Genomic DNA, 17,109 nt, shown 5'->3' on the forward strand with positions numbered 1-17,109 from the left:
CCAGGGCCTGAGTTTAATTACGTGCAGTACACAAGTACCCTAGAAAAGGTACCTGACTGGTTGGCTCATAGTCTCACCCTTCATTTTGAATTTAACTGGGCAGCTATCCTCCCATGCATTCACAAGTCACTCACAGCTGAGAGACTGGAAAGCTTAATGGAGTATTGGCAGAAAGACCTAGGTAGATCTGGGAAACCATAGTAGACTGTTCTGGGTAGCCACAAAGCACTAAGTATCTGAGCAGTGAGAGATGAGAATGATGGAGAAATAAGAAAGATGAGATGTCTAAGACAAACACACTTGATTCATAATTAGGCCCAAGGCCAGTACTACCCTTCCCAGATTCACTCAAGAGGTAACTTACATAATAAATGCCTATTGCTGTATGGGTCAGATGAAACTTATTTTCCCATAGCCTAATGTCATTTAGGTCCTGCCTGATTTCTTTTTCACAATGGACCTGTGATAAATACTAATTTGCAAAGTCATTTTATTTTCCTTTGCAAAATAAACCACTCCAAAACTTAATGGCTTGGAATAAAACTATAATTACCTTGAGCAACATTTTTTTTTTTTTTCTGAGACAGGGTTTCACTCCCATTGCCCAGGCTAGAGTGCAATGTCATGATCATGGCTCGTTGCAGCCTTGACCTCCCAGGCTCAAGTGATCCTTCCACCTCTCAGCCTCTGGAGTAGCTGGGATCATAGGCATGCACCATGATACCTGGCTAATTTTTAGGTTTTCTGTAGACAGGACCTTGCCATGTTGCCTAGGCTGCTCTCAAACTGCTGGACTCAAGTGATCCTCCTGCTTCGGCCTCCCAGTGTGCTGGAATTACAGGCATGAGCCACCATGTCCAGGTTGAGCAACTTTTAAAGAAAGTATTCGGACTTTGCCTTAAGGCTAGAGCCAAAAACTGTAAACATGGAATGCAAGTCAGTAGTTTTGGTTTGCTGTTTCTCCTGCAGAAGTATGGGTTAACAATTTTGAAAGCATTCTCTGTATATTTTAGGATTAAGAAAATAAGACAATATGTCATAGATAATAGGAGCCATGTTTTTAACTGTTAGAAAAGGAAGTTAACAAATATGAAAAGGGAGGGAGCTAGAATGAAACCTTATGGATTTATTCCATAAGGTTGGATTAGAATTGGAAGTATCAGTATGAACTCATGGTTTGAACTAATCATTTTTAATATAGACAGATAGATATAAAAATAGACAGAGTGTGGGTATGTATGTATGTGTGCACATGGACACATATATATATTTCCTGGGTCTGGCCACTAAGAGAGCCTAAAAGCAATGGTGCTCAGTAGCAATGAGCATGCCTACCACCAAGATCTTGGTTTCTAAATACCTTTCCTCACTAAAAAGACCCAAAACTCCTTAGGAAAATGATTGATTCAAAGGCTGGAGCAGGGACAATACAAGATGAGCCTGGAACATCTTGTGCCAGAAAAGTATGTAAGTGCTCAGAGAATCATGGGCACATATGAAAAGGACTTGCGACTAGTTGGAAGAGGCTCTCAAAGGCTAAATCTGGGAATTGAAGCATCAGAATAAATCATGATATTAACAGATTATAACCCACTGACTCAAATGGAAATCACTTAGTTAAAACTGTTACAACTAAGTAAGTGGGGGGAAAGGGAAAACTCTTTCTTGCAGTAGAATGCTAATTAATAAGTATAGAAGAAGTGATGAAATTAGAAAATCACCATTTGCAATCATCATGGTAGAAACTGATTAATCAATTGAATCATCAATGGATACTAAAGCTAGTGGCTCAAAAAGTCATGAACAACAGGATCATTACATGGTCTCAAAGCATCACCCTGTAAAATACTTATTAATTACAAGCAAAAAACTCATAACCTTACACTGAGTAAATTTATAAAACTGTCAGATGCCATCATAACCTAACATTTAAGTTCAATATCACCTGTGATGGGATGAATCAACATTGCTTACCTCCTGATATTATGCACTGAGAAAATACAAAATCTCCTTTGTTGTATTTCTGCCAAAAAATGTGTAACCTGAATCTAATTGTGAGAAAATACCAGATAAATACACGTTGAGGGACATTCTATAAACTAACTAACCAGCACTCTTCAAAAGTGTTAATGTCATGCAAAGCAAAGAAAACCTGGGAACTGGCCCAGGTTAAAGGAGGTCATAGAAACATGACAAGTGAATGCAATGCGTGATCCAGGATTTTCTTTTGCTAAAAAGGTCATTTTGGGGACAATTGGCAAAATTTGAACAAGGTCTGTAGATTAGATAATAGCATTATAAAATGTAATTTTCTGGCTTTTATAATTATATTGTGTTTATGTAGAGAATTTTCTTGCTTTTAGGAGATACACACTGCCTTATATAGGGGTATGCAACTTACTTTTAACTTTTAACATTTGCCCTGTCCTCCTGCAATTGTTTAACATTTGGGCAATTTGGGTGAAAGACGTGGGATTTTTTTTTTTTGGTGCTATTTTTATATCTTCTCTGTAAGTTTATAATTATATCAAAATAGAAAGGGCTTACAAACAACTATTTTTTTTTTTTAAAGACAGAGTCTCCCTCTGTCACTCAGGCTAGAGTGCAGTGGTGCCATCTTGGCTCACTGCAACCTCCACCTGCTGGATTCAAGCAATCCTCATGCCTCAGCCTCACAAATAGCTGGTATTACAAGTGCGCACCACCATGCTTAGCTAATTTTTGTATTTTTAGTAGAGACAGTTTCTCTGTGTTGCCCAGGCTGGTCTTGAACTCCTGTGCTCAAGTGATCCACCCGCCTTGGCTTTCCAAAGTTCTGGGATTACAGGCGTGAGCCACTGCACCCAGCCAAACAACTATTTTCTTGCTTCTCCTGTGTCAGGTTTAAGTCCAGGTTCCAGCACATGCTGAGGTCCGAAGGAAGTGGGTGGATGAATGGCAGACAGCTGAAAGAACACTCGGGGCCGTCAGTAGGGGAAATAAGGCTTTATTCAGCAGCTTGCTCATCAGCAGGTCTCCTACACTGTCTGTTCTGTCTCAGCTGCTTGCTGCAGCTGCCCCGCTGTGCCGCCAGCTCTTCCTTCAGGGTCAGCAGCTTATCTCCTTCTATCTCTGGGCATGAGTACAAGAGCCATGTCAAGCCATGCCCAAGAGCCAAGCCAAACCATGTCCCCCATTGACAGTGTCAGCAGGGCAGTTATACCTTTTACAGGTAATAGTGGCTCCAAGGCAAGTATGAGCTTACACGAACAGGTTATACAACAAGTGGAGTATGCACCCTAAACTTGCTAAGTCATGCAGGCTCAGATGTCTGCCTTGCCTACTGTTAACCAAAGGTACTGTGGGTCATCTGGGGCTCAGCTGGTCAGCTTTTCTTCTGTCCTTACTCATGATCTCTTGCATGTGCCATCAAATGCTGGGGCAGAAACATTCCAGAAGGCTCCATGTGCATGTCCTCTCCTGTTCTTTGGTGAAGGTGGCTGGGAGGCTGGGCTCAGCCCCGATACTAGGACAGCAGGCCCCTCTCTCCATAGAGTCTTGGGGCTTCTTCCCCTCCAGGCTTCTCCACATGGTATCTCCAGCAGGGTGGCAGGATTTGTTACATGGTGGCTTAGGGTTCCTGAAAGTACTGAAGCAGAAGTCACCAGGCCTTCTTGAATCTTAGAGCCAGGAGAGGCATGTGTTACTTCCCCTGTATTCTGTTCATTCAAAAGACCTACAGGGTCAGCCAGATTCAATGTGAGAGCAACTTACCAAGATGTGATGATCAGGAGGTATGGCTCACGAATGGCCATTGTTTGGAGACCAGTTACAATGACAACAATCGAGGTTCCATCTGGGAAGCATAACCACTATGTGTAGTGCAGAATAAGAGGTTTGTTAAATGTCCCGGACCTCACAGAATTGTGGGAGGAACGGAGAAAGAGGGGTTGATAAGGAGGGGCTAGAAGCTCAGCCAAAGCAGTGACATGGATGGGCAAGTCAGAGCTTGCAGGAAACCTGGGGAACCAGGTACATCCGGCTGCTGGAGTGGGACGACAGGAAGGCTGGTAGGGATCAAGCGGGCACTGTGGCCTCTGTGTGTGGCGGTGTGGCTTGGAGTTGCTGTTGGTCAGCAAGGCCAATGATCAGGAGGAAGAGGTGAGGAGAGAGAGTGAGGACAAACTGGAATCTGACAGCACCTCTGCATTGGTCTTTCCTGCACTGAAATCACAATGACTTTCTGAAAACATTGGTTGCTGTTTTCCTTCTACCCTCCAAATCTCACACACTGTTTCTCTTTGGCTGAGTCTAAGCTGGAACCACAGAGAGAAGGGGATCGTGACAAACCTCGTTCTAGCTTAGCCAATGTAACATAGTATAAAACCATCATGAGAGGAAAAGAGAAAGGACCATAACTGAGTGCTTGCAACTTGGCTGGAATCTGTGAGCACATTTTTTTTGTAACCAGAAAAGAACCCCAATACAAAAGGTCATAATTGAGAGCATTTGCTAAGCCTCATAAATGTAATGAAATCTTAAGCGAGAGCATCGCTTTCCCACGGACTGTGTTGAACTGAATCTCCTTTGTACCAATGGTTTCCAATAAAACCTCGATGAACATGAAAAAAATGGTTGAAATTTAAAGCTTAAGTTAAATTCCTTAAAAAGAACAAAAGTCTCAAATTCAAATCAGGAATTTATCCAAAACCATTTTCTAGTTTGAACGAGCAACAATGATGATGATAGCCAGCATTCTTATACTCACGGGTACTTACCAGGCACTGTTCTAAGAGTGTTAATTCATTTAACCTTTGTTACAACCCTATAAATAGGCATTATTATCTCCACTTTATACATGAGGACACTGAGGCACTGAGAGGTTAGAAGCCTGCCTAAGGTCACATGTTGTTAAGTATCAAAGACAGGGTTTGAACCCCAGGAGTGCAGTGCTCAAGGCTGCTCCACACCAGCAAGCTAAATTGCCTGTCATACCCTGCCTTCCACAGCATGGCATCCAAGGATTGGTCCATAAGAACATATGTTCCCAATAAGAGCCTTGGGCATTGTCAGATACTTTTGTTTGTAATAAACTTGTGTATTCATTCAGTCAGTCAAGATGAACTCAAAACTTATCATGTGCCAGATATGCTAAGCTCAGGGGTCACCACAGTGATCAAACCTGACCTGGCCCCTTTTCTCCTGGAGCCTACTGGTCAGTGGAAAAAGAAGTCACTCCAGTGATCTCACAAATGAGAGTGCACTTGCTGGCTGGTGTATATGTTCTAAGGAGGATGAGTCAACCAACCTCGGTTCTATTATTTTCTGCCCATTGCAGCAGGAAAGTGGAAAGTGTATATTCTGGAGAACTTTTTGCTAAAAGGGTTGATGTGGTTTGGCTGTGTCCCCACCCAAATCTCACCTTGAATTGTAATAATCCCCATGTGTCAAGGACAGGGCCAGGTGGAGATAATTGAATCATGGGGGTGGTTTCTCTCATACTGTTCTTGTGGTAGTGAATAAGTGTCAACAGATCTGATGGTTTTATAAGTGGGAGTCCCCCTGCACATGCCCTCTTGACTGCTGCCATGTAAGACGTGTCTTGCTTTGCCTTCGCTTTCCACCATGACTGTGAGGCCTCCCCAGTCATGCAGTACTGTGAGTCAATTAAACTTCTTACTTTATAAATTACCCAGTCTTGGGTACATCTTTATTAGCAACATGAGAACAGACTAATACAAGGGTTCAATTCCTTCCTAATTTTTACTTAAACAGAAACGCCGATTCTCTGAGTATTCCTACTCCCCAACTCCCTCTCACTCCTTCAAGTTCCTCCTGCCCGTGCCTGTGGGCTGAGCTCATACTTAGCTCCCTGTGTCTGCCTTTCCTATCAGTCTTTCTCTGATTGGCGAATTTTCCCTTCTCTTCCTAATATTGCTTTTACCTGTTGGGTTTGTTTGTCTACCAGCCCTCTTCCTACCTCTGCTGAGGAAATGTAATTACAGAGAGCAAAGGGAAAATTATCAGTTGGCTAATTATTAAGTAGCCTTTCCCAAGAACACTGAGGACATTTTAAAATTGCACACAGCAGGGTGCAATAGCCCGTGACTGTAATCTCAGCACTTTGGGAGGTTGAGGTGGGAGGATCACTTGAGGCCAGCAGTTCAAGACCAGCCTGGGCAACATAGCGAGACCTTGTCCTTGTCTCTCTAAAAAAAAATTGTCAAAAAAAATTGGCTGAGCATAGTGGTTCACCCCTATAGTCCTAGCTACCAGAAGGCTGAAGCAGGAGGATGGATACCATGAGCACAAGGAGTTGGAGGTTGCAGTGAGCTATGATCATGCCACTGAGGAAGATAGAGAAAGATCCTATCTCTAAAATAAAATTTAAAAAATAATAGATTACAGAGTTATCCCCCCATTAGATCAGGTAGGCCTGGAAAACAATGAGTGGTTTTAAATCTCTCCAAGAAGGGTATGAATGGAAAATGTGCAATTTAAACCAAAACAACCTCTCTCGTGCCCTGAGAGCTGAATATGGTTGGAATGTCTCTTCATCCTAACATCCTTCTAGGGACAACTGAAGCTAGCTTGAAAGCTAGTGCAAAGGCTCTAAACATGAGGAAAGGGATTTTCACCAGTGTCTGTTGTGTTACACGTTAAAGCACAGTGCTGTTTGGGGTACTGTTTTGCTCTAGGGGTTGCAGCTGGAAGGTAGCATGGACTGAATGTCCCCCCAAAAAAACTCATATGTTGAAGTCTAATCCCCAGTGTGATGGTATTTGGAGGTGGCATCTTCAAATTAGGGTGGAGCCCTCATGAATGAGATTAATACCCTTATAAAAGGAGACATGAGAGAGGGAATCTCCCTCTCCCCGATGTGAGGACACAGTGAGATGGTTGGCACCTGCCAGTCACCTGCCAGCCACCTGCCAGCCAGGAAGGCAGCCCTCACTAATAGCCAGATCATGCTGGCACCCTGATCTCAGACTTCTAGCCTCCAGAATTGTGAGGAATACATGTCATTTACACCACCCAGTCTATGATAGTTTTGCTATAGCAACCTGAACAGACTAAGACAGAAGGAGTGAAAATACAAAGGAACGGAAACACAAATTTTCATAGACTTTATAAGTTGTCTGAAGTCATTATGTGTATTCATTTCACATACAGAGAATTTTTGTATTCTCAAATGTAAAACTTGAATCTCAACTCCTGAAGGATGACATGGAAGTACCAAAACCTGCAGTAACTAATGACTCACCAGTTGTAGTTGTGTCCCCGCGGCTGGTGGGCAGGAGTTAGTCACTTAGTGTAAGTGGGGCTAACTGACCTCCTAGCAGTCCCCGCTCAGTATGGCTGTGTGGTTCTCAAGAATTACTCAATCCCATTTACTCATCACGTCCACCCTCTGGGATAGCAGAGTGACACACTGCTGCTTACCAACACGTCAGGTTCTCCTGTGTTTCCAGCAGGGAGGATAGTGCTTCCTTGCCCCTTTGAAATTAGGTTTCTCCATCTAACTTGCTTTGACCAGTGAAATGTAAATGGAAGGGACACATTTTATGTCTGCATGGAAGCATTTAAACATCATCTTCTCCTGTTGCAGCGATCTTGGAAGCACATGTTGATATCAAGGTGCCTTAAGACCAAAGGCCCCTGGAAAGCTGAAACAATCCATGGAGAACAGCTGCCCTGGAGAATTAACTGGACCCACGGTGGGCATTTTGCATGAGTGAGAGACAAATGTTAGCGGGTTTTTTTTAATTTTAATTTTAATTTTCAATTTTTGAGACAGAGTCTCGCTCTGTTACCTAGGCTGGAGTGCAACGGCATGATCTCGGCTCACTGCAACCTCCACCTTCTGGATTCAAGCAATTCTCCTGCCTCAGCCTCCCGAGTAGCTGAGATTACAGGCACCCGCCATCATGCCTGGCTAATTTTGGTATTTTTGTAGAAATGGGGGTTCCACCATGTTGGCCAGGCTGATCTTGAACTCCTGACCTCAGGTTATCCACCTGCCTCGGCCTCCCAAGATGCTGGGATTATAGGCGTGAGCCACTGTGCCCAGCCAAATGTTAGTGTTATTAAACAACTGAGATTTGGGAGGTCTTTGTTACTAAAGCATAAAATAGCCTATGCTGTCTGATGCAAGCAAATACTATTACCTGATTTTAAAGATAAGGAAACTGCAGAATTGATATATGATGGTTAAAAACTAAAAATTCAAAGATCTTTAAGAACTTTGGTGTCTCCCTCCCATAACTTATGATGACATCTATCTCTTTTTTTTCATTCTTTTTCTTTTATCTCTTTTACAACTTCTCAGCATCCCAAACTCTGGCCAAATGCCAACTCCTCCTTCCATTGTTCCCCATGTTACTAAGGTTGTTGAGGGCAGAGACTATACCACTAAGTGTTGTACACATAGCAGATGCTTTAAAAAGATTCGTTTATTTGAGTCATTTCCAACAATGTCATGCTCGCATTATTTTTAAAGATACAAAACAGCCCATTCTATAATGATTTTTCTTTTGGAAAGTCAAGCATTTTGAGAAAAATAAAATTATTTATTAGAGAAAACCACCATGGCACATGTATACCTATGTAACAAACCTGCACATTCTGCACATGTATTCCAGAACTTAAAGTAAAATAAAATTTGTAAAAAATTATTATACATTTAAAAATTATGATTAGCAGCCAGGTGCGGTGGCTCACATCTGTAATCCCACCACTTTGGGAGGCCAAGGCGGGTAGATCACGAGGTCAAGAGAGTGAGACCATCCTGGGCAACATGATGAAACCCCATCTCTACTAAAAATACGACAATTAGCTGGGCATGGTGGCGTGTGCTTGTAGTCCCAGCTACTCGGGAGGCTGAGGCAGGAGAATCGCTTGAACCCGGGAGGTGGAGGTTGCAGTGAGCCGAGATCATGCCACTGCACTCCAGCCTGGGCGACAGAGCAAGACTCTGTCTCAAAAAAGAAAAAAAAAGTTTAGCAAGAATACATTGAATGCCAGACACTGTGCTATGCATTTACATAAATTATCTGATTGGATCCTGGTGTGGCAGGTAGTTTCCAACCGTGGCTGCCAGTAAGTCCTCCCTTCCCTGTGTGCACATGCTGCCACTCCTCCCACCAAGAGGTGGAGTCCATTTTCCTACCCTTGGACCTGGGCTGGCCTTGTGACTTGCTTTGACTAATAGACTAAGGTGGAAGTGGTGCTGTGCCAGTTCTGGACCTACCTCTTAAGAGACCTGATAACTTTCACTTTCACTTTGAGGAAGCCAGGAACCAGCCATAAAGAAGCTCAGGCTAGATGAATTAATAATATAAAGACCAGGTGGAGAGACAGGCCACTGGGAGGAGCACTGAGAAACCTGACATGTGAGTGAAGCCTTGTTGGACCTTCCAGCCAAGGTGAATGGCCAGCTAAATGCAGCCATGAGAACAGCCCCAGCCAATGCCAGGTGAAGCAGAAGAACCACCCACCTGAGCCTTTCCTGAATTCCTGACCTACAGAATCATAATAAAATTGCTCTTCTAAGACACTGTTTCGAGGTAGTCGCTGCACAGCAATAATCAATGAGACTACCTGATACCAACTTTATAATATAAGGACTACTGAGGCTGGGAGAGGTTAAGGATCTTCCTCTAACGTCACATAGTTAATAACTCAGGATAAGAACCTGAGACAGAGTCAGGATAAGAACCCAGTTTTGTGTGATTGTGCACACCTGTAATCCTGGCTACTCTGGTGGCCAGCAGGCAGGAGGTGCAAGAATTGCTTGAAGCCAGAAGGCAGAAGTGCAGTGAGCCAAGATCGTGCCACTGTACTCGAGCCTGGCAACAGAGTGAGACTCTGTTTCAAAACAAAACAAAACAAACAAACAAAAAAACCCACTTTTATTGCTCATTGGACTCCAAAGCCTAAAGTCTTAATTATTCCCTGTATTGCCTCTGAAGTTAAGTCATTAGTTTAGGAACTTTAAAATATATTAGGTATTACGTGGCCTTTTCATTGACTCAACACAAGTTACATACAAAGAAATTCAATAAGAATTGTAAACTTTCCAAAGTTTATTGCTTAGTAACCTCTCTGTAGGTGGCACAACATGAACTTCATGTTTATGCCACGCTTCCTCAAAGCCTTAAGAAAATGAAGGATGCATCATGGCTGTCATTTCAACCATTGACAATGGCATCCTCCAGGGAGTCTGGGATGAATAGGACCATTGGATTAACGTGTGCCACATGACATAAGGTGTGCATATGGAGCATTTGTAAGATATAGAAACGATTGTTTTCTTGCACAGTTTTTTGTTTTGCTTTGTTTTTTTTTTGTTTGTTTGTTTTTTGTTTTGTTTTGTTTTTTGGAGACGGAGTCTCGCTCTGTCACCCAGGCTGGAGTGCAGAGGTGCAATCTTAGCTCATTGCAACCTCCGCCTCCTGGGTTCACTCAATTCTCCTGCCTCAGCCTCCTGAGTAGCTGGGACTACAGGTGCATGCCACCCCGCCCAGCAAATTTTTTTGTATTTTAATAGAGACAGGGTTTCACCACGTTGCCCAGGCTGGTCTTGAACTCCTGAGCTCAGGCAATCTGCCCACCTCAGCCTCCCAAAATGCTAGGATTACAGGTGTGAGCCACGACAACTGGCCTGCAAATTAGTTTTAACTATGTTATATATTCATACATAACGTAGTTATTCAGTGTGGCAGACTTGAGTGTGGATATAGATATGTATCTCCCATTTCATATGTTCTTCTGCAATGCAGATTTGCCATTCTGCCATCAAGTGGGGAGTCTATTTCTCCACTCCTTCGGCCTTGGAGGACTCCATGCCTACTTTCATCAATATTCTATGGTGGAAATGATCCAATGCCACTTCATGTCATAACCCTTAATTGGCCTGGCTCCTGGAAGCAGCTACCCTGAGAATGAAGCATCACATGGGGGAAGAGAGAGAGACACCAAGGAGCACCAAAGGGGCCAGATGTGTGAGTGAAAAGCCATCTTGGAAGTGGGTCTTTCAGTGGCCCCAGATGTAGAACAGAGATAAACCATTCAACTGAGCCTCCCAAAATTCCCGACCTACAAAATCACAAGTAAAATAAATGATTGTTTTAAGCCATTAAATGTTGGACCATTTTGTTTCAAAACTAGATAACCAGAACACTGAATAATAAATACTTGAAAGTAACTGACGATTAATTTTTAATCCCTTTGTATTTAGGACATACATCATATGTTGCAGGCTTCCATAGCCTATGAGGTCCAGAGAGATCATATGAAAATTAACGCCAAAATTCAGTGGCTCTGAGCCCCTGCCCCACTGATGGGAACATCATAGACCCTGCCACCATCATCACCATTCAATACTTCTAGGAGCCCATATGTCCCCTAAACCAATCTGCCAGTTGCAGCTGCCATGGAGTGCCCCCACATTACTCCTCTTCTGCTCCAAATCCCACTCATTCATATCCACTTCCTGAGATGCCACCTAAACCTGTCTCACTGTCACCACTGCTAACTGGTCTTGTCACATGCTGTCCCTGGATGCTCTCTCTGCCACCAATCACAGGCCTGTCCGGGGAGTGTGAGATGAGTCCGGGGTCTCGCAAAGTCTCTTGTCAAACCAGTACCTTCAGCTCTGGCCCTCTAATTCCGAGCAATGGCTTCTGTACAGTTCAAGGTGTCAGGTGGGGGACAGTCAGCCCACCGTTGAGCCCGTCATCCCTGATCCCAACCTCCCAACCCTGCTTCTTGCTGGTGGCCACTCTGCAGCACTACCTCCTTGATCCCACACAACACTGCAGCTCCCAGACAATTACCAGGTACAAAGGAGGCATCAGAAGGCATGCTGCTAGTCCCTGTCATCAGCTACCGTGTTTTAAGAATTTGCAAGGATTTGGGGGAAAAAATAAGCAACAAACAAATAAAAACCTACACATATTCCTACACACAAATAGAAACCTTTTTGGGCACAGCAGAGAACTAAGAGTTTTTAAATACATTTTACAGCAAGATATAGATGTGGGGAATTCTACAAAATTTGGAAGGTATCCACACAGGATGACATAGACCAGCCTTAGAGAAAGAGTAGAAAGAGAAGATGGGGGCTGGGCGTGGTGGCTCCTGCCTGTAATCCCAGCACTTCAGGAGGCCGAGGCAGGTGGATCATGAGGTCAGGAGATCGAGACCATCCTGGCCAACATGGTGAAACCCCGTCTCCACTACAAAACAAAAAAAGTAGCTGGGAGTGGTGGTGGGTCCCTGTAGTCCCACCTGCCCAGGAGGCTGAGGTAGGAGAATCGCTTGAACCGGGGAGGCGGAGGTTGCAGTGAGCTGAGATCATGGCACTGCACTCCAGCCCGGTGACAGAGCAAGATTCTGTCAGGAAGAAAGAAAGAGAGAAAGAGAGAAACGAAGGAAGGAAGGAAAGAAGGAAGGAAGGAAGGAAGGAAGCAAGCAAGCAGGGAGGGAGGGAGGGAAGGAAGGAAGGAAGCAAGCAAGCAGGGAGGGAGGGAGGGAAGGAAGGAAGGAAGCAAGCAAGCAGGGAGGGAGGGAGGGAAGGAAGGAAGGAAGGAGGGGAAGGAAAGAAAGAAAGAAAGAAAGAAAGAGAGAGAGAGAGAGAGAGAAAGAAAGAAAGAGAGAGAGAGAAAGAAAGAAAGAAGAGAGAAAGAGAGAGACAGAGAGAGGGAGACAGAGAGACAGAAAGAGAGAGAGAGAAAAAGAGAAAGAGAAAGAGAGAGAGACAGAGAGAGAGAAAGAAAGAGAGAGAGAAAGAGAAAGAAAGACAGAAAGAGAGAGAAAAAGAGAAAAAGAGAGAAAGAGAGAGAGAAAGAAAGACAGAAAGAGAGAGAAAGAGAGAAAGAAAGAGAGAAGGAAAGAAAGAGAGAGAAAGAGAGAGAAAGAAAGAAAGAGAGAGGGAGGAAGGAAGGAAAGAAGGAAGTAAAGAGAGAGAGAGGAGAAGGAAAGGAAGGAAGGAAGGAAGGAAAGAAGGAAGGAAAGAAGGAAGGAAGGAAGAAAGAAAGAAAGGAGAGAGGGAGGGAGGGAGGGAAGGAAGGAAGGAAGGAGGGGAAGGAAGGAAAGAGAAAGAAAGAAGAGAGAGAGAGAGAGAGAGAGAGACAGAGAGACAGAGAGAGAGAGAACGAGAGAAACAGAGCAAGAGAAAAAGAGAGGAGTCGCAAGACCCAAGCATGGCGGCCACCGGGTGCCTGCGCTGGAGCCTGAACCGAGCCGGAGTCTGGCTGCTCCCACCGCCCGCACGGTGTCCACGCCGGGCGCTGCACAAGCAGAAAGATGGCACTGAGTTCAAGAGCATCTACAGCCTGGACAAGCTCTACCCCGAATCTCAGGGCTCGGACACCGCCTGGAGGGTCCCGGATGGTGCAAAGCAAGCCGACAGTGACATCCCTCTAAATCGCTTGACAATATCTTATTGTCGGAGTAGTGGTCCTGGGGGGCAGAATGTGAACAAAGTGAATTCCAAGGCGGAAGTCAGGTTCCATTTGGCAACTGCCGACTGGATCGCAGAGCCTGTGCGGCAGAAGATAGCCATCATGCATAAAAACAAGATCAACAGGTTAGGAGAGTTGATCCTCACCTCTGAGAGCAGCCGCTATCAGTTCCGGAATCTGGCAGACTGCCTGCAGAAAATTCGAGACATGATCGCTGAGGCCAGCGAGACACCCAAGGAGCCAACAAAAGAAGATGTTAAACTTCAGAGAATCAGGATAGAAAACATGAATCGGGAAAGGCTGAGACAAAAGAGAATTCATTCTGCTGTAAAGACAAGCAGGAGAGTTGACATGGACTGAAATCACCCTCTGCAGCTGGGAGGGCTTGTCTGGGTGTCAGGGCAGCTGCAGCTGAGAGGCCTTTCACACCATAAGGAGATTTCCTTTTTTCTTTTTGGCTGTTAATGCTTGTCTATAACATTGGAGCCATCACAAGAACGTTCATTTGGAATGAAGGTTACAGGCACTGGTTGCAAAAGTCTTTATAGGCAGTCACCATATTGTCAAACCTTAATAATGCATCTAATGTGTTAGCCACAATAAAATTCAAAACTAAAAAAAAAAAAAAAAAAAGAGAAAAAGAGAGAGAGAAAGAAAGAGAGACAGAGAGAGAAAGAAAGAGAGAGAGAAGGAAAGAGTGAGAGAGAGAAGGAAAGAAAGAGAGAAAAAGAGAAAGAAAGAGAGAAAGAAAGAAAGAGGAAGGAAGGAAAGAAGGAAGGAAAGAGAGAGAGAAGAGAAAGAAAGGAAGGAAGAAAGAAAGAAAGGTAGAATGAAGGGCAGAGAAAGGAAGGGAGAAGTAGTGGGGGAAGGCACTGCCTAGAGCAGAAACCCCTAGCACTCAGGGCAAGGCTGTAAGTACCCAGTTAATAATGAATGCAGCTAGTCCACTCCTTGGGGACCACGCTGGAGCCTCTATTCCTGAGACAGTTACATAATTGATGGAAAATATATAATGTTATGGCCTGAGCTGACAGTTGGAAGACAAGCTGACAGCACTTTAAATTTATTCTGCCGCCAGTAAAGTAGCGGCCACTCTCTGATTTTCAGAGGCGCTTGAGGCCCCAGCAGGTGACGATGCTGAAGAGGTCAGGGTTTTCGAAAGGTCTGTGGCTTTCCCTCGCCAGGTCTAGAGGCAGGAGACCTTGGACAGAAGGGTGGGCTTACCTGCTGATGTTCTTTATTTATGTGTGAATCCCCGGGAGCTGTGAATGGTTCCTCCAGGTCTCCATGCAAACGAGCCAGCCCTGGGCACTTCCCAAGCAACATCCATTCTCCACTCTCATCTGCCCGGTCTTGCTGACTTCAGGTTGGAGCCTCTAGTAGCCTGCTAGGGCTGCCGTAACAAAGTATGGCAATCTGGGTGGCTTAACAAACAGATATCTATGATCTCACAGCTCTGGAGGCTGGAAGTCCGAGACCAAGTAGCTGGCAGGGTTGGTTCCTCCTGAGGGCTGTGAGGGAAGACCTGTTCTACGCCTCTCTCCCAGCTGCTGGTGGTTTCTTTGGTGTTCTTTGGCTTGTAGATGCATCTCCGTGATCTCTGCATCTTTATGTTCTGCATGGCATCTCCCTGTGTGTGTGTTTGTGTCTCTGGGTGAAATGTTCCCTTTTTATAAGGACACAGTCATATTGAATTAGGACCCATTCTAACAACCTCATCTTAACTTGATTATATTGCAAAGACCCTATTTCCAAATAAGGTCACATTCACAGGTACTAGGGGTTAGGACTTCAACATCTTTTGGGGGAACACAATTCAACCTTGTTACTAAACCAGGCTTTCTTTTGTCTGCACTGACTCCTGGCCCCCACCGTAGAGAAGGCTCTGCATTCTGTTTCTGGGGCCCAACCTCAGGGAAAGGAATGGCCCAGAGAATGATTATCAAGTTTCTGGAGATTTTTTTTTTTTCCCTCACCAGAAAATGGAGAAAAGTATGTGCAACCTGCATTTCATCAAAAGAGAACTGGAAATCTCTAGTCTATCTCCTACTCTGCTAAGCCTTTGCAGAACTGCCCAAGGCACTCTGTTTGCCTTTCAGAATTGCTTTATCTGGCCATAAGCCCAGACCTCCCTGCTTACCTAGACAACTCCAGGGCTGGCTCAGGGGAATGGGTAAAGGGGGTGCAGCTTCATTTAGGGAACAGATTCCGGAAGGCTGAGGGCCAGGTATGGTGCTACATAGCGGAGCTGCAAAGATAAGGCAGGGTCACTACCTGTCAGAAAAAAGCTGTAACAGAAGCCCCACAGGCACTATGGGGGCCCATAGGAACAAGTTCTCAAGTCTACATGGAGGCATCAGGAAGCCTTCACAGAAGAGCTAAGACTCAAAGGATATAAGGTGCCTGCTAAGTAGAAAAACAAGGTGAGGGTGTTCCAAGCAAAGGGAGGAGCATGCACAAAGGCAGAGAGGTGTGGCGGGGCTTGGGGATCCTGTCACCCAGAAGCAGTTAAATGTTGCTGGATCCCAAGCTCAAGGTGGGAGGAGCAGAAAATGAGGTGAGTCGGGCTGAGAGGCTTGGACTGTTACTTGAGGTGCTACAGGAGTGTACAGGAAAGGGATTCAGTGAGATCTGGGATCCAGATGGTGCACCACCCAAGGTTCTGCAGCCAGGGAGAGGGGGCACCAGGAATGCAGGCCTAGAAGCAGCATGGCAAGTGGAGGTCAGGGGACTGGGCAGGAGGGAAGACCTGGCACTGGACAAGTTCTTTAACCTCTCCTGGTCTCTGCTGGGATGTGGGCATAATAGAATCTGCACTTCAACGTGTTGTGATTATGAGAAATCATGCAGATGAGATTGTGGTAAGTGGTTCCTGGCTTAGAGGAGGCCCTCAATACACAGAAGTCATGCGACTTAGTCACAGTGAGATTATGCAAATTGAACCAGCCATACTTAGTAACCACCTCATCAAAACAAAGTGCAAGAAATTGCAAAGACATGGAACCAACCTAAGTGCCCATCTGCCAACAAGTGGATAAAGAAAATGTGATATATATACACCATGAAATATTACTTAGCCATAAAAAGGAACAAAATTATGTCTTTTGCAGCAACTCAGATGGAGCTAGAGGCCATTATTCTTTTTCTTTTCTTTTCTTTTCTTTTTTTTTTTTTTTTGAGACAGAGTCTTGCTCTTGTCATCCAGGCTGGAGTACAATGGCACAATCTCGGCTCACTGCAAACTCCACCTCCCGGGTACAAACGATTCTCCTGCCTCAGCCTCCCGAGTAGCTGGGATTACAGGCACCTGCCACCACGCCCAGCTAATTTTGGTATTTTTAGTAGAGATGGGGTTTCGCCAAGTTGGTAAGGCTGGTCTTGAACTCCTGACCTCGTGATCCTCCTGCCTCGGCCTTCCAAAGTGCTAAGATTACAGGCATGAGCCACTGCACCTGGCCTGGAGGCCATTATTCTAAGGAGGTAACTCAGAAATGAAGAAACCAAATACTGTTATGTTTTCACTTATAAGTAAGAGCTAAGCTATGAAGACTCAAAGACATACAGAGTGACACAATGGACTTTGGGGACTGATGAAGGGGAAGCTAGGAAGGGGGTGAGTGATAAAAGACTACATTTTGGGTACAGTGTACACTGCTCAGGTGAC

General features: G+C 44.7%; 1 protein-coding gene across 1 annotated transcript; it reads left to right on the forward strand.

Moving 5' to 3' along the window:
- The first annotated feature begins 13,169 nt into the window (after positions 1-13,169).
- LOC112630264 (peptidyl-tRNA hydrolase ICT1, mitochondrial) lies at positions 13,170-14,059 on the forward strand. Its single transcript, XM_025394446.1, has one exon. It carries the CDS (start codon positions 13,185-13,187, stop codon positions 13,803-13,805), a length of 621 nt encoding a protein of 206 aa, XP_025250231.1. The 5' UTR covers positions 13,170-13,184; the 3' UTR covers positions 13,806-14,059.
- The last annotated feature ends 3,050 nt before the right edge of the window (positions 14,060-17,109 follow it).

The sequence above is a fragment of the Theropithecus gelada genome, chromosome 8, assembly GCF_003255815.1.
Source record: "Theropithecus gelada isolate Dixy chromosome 8, Tgel_1.0, whole genome shotgun sequence".
NCBI lineage: Eukaryota > Metazoa > Chordata > Mammalia > Primates > Cercopithecidae > Theropithecus > Theropithecus gelada.

Bases quoted from the DNA above. Each gene is read 5' to 3' on its own strand.
- LOC112630264 (XM_025394446.1), top strand. From the start codon at position 13,185: ATGGCGGCCACCGGGTGCCTGCGCTGGAGCCTGAACCGAGCCGGAGTC.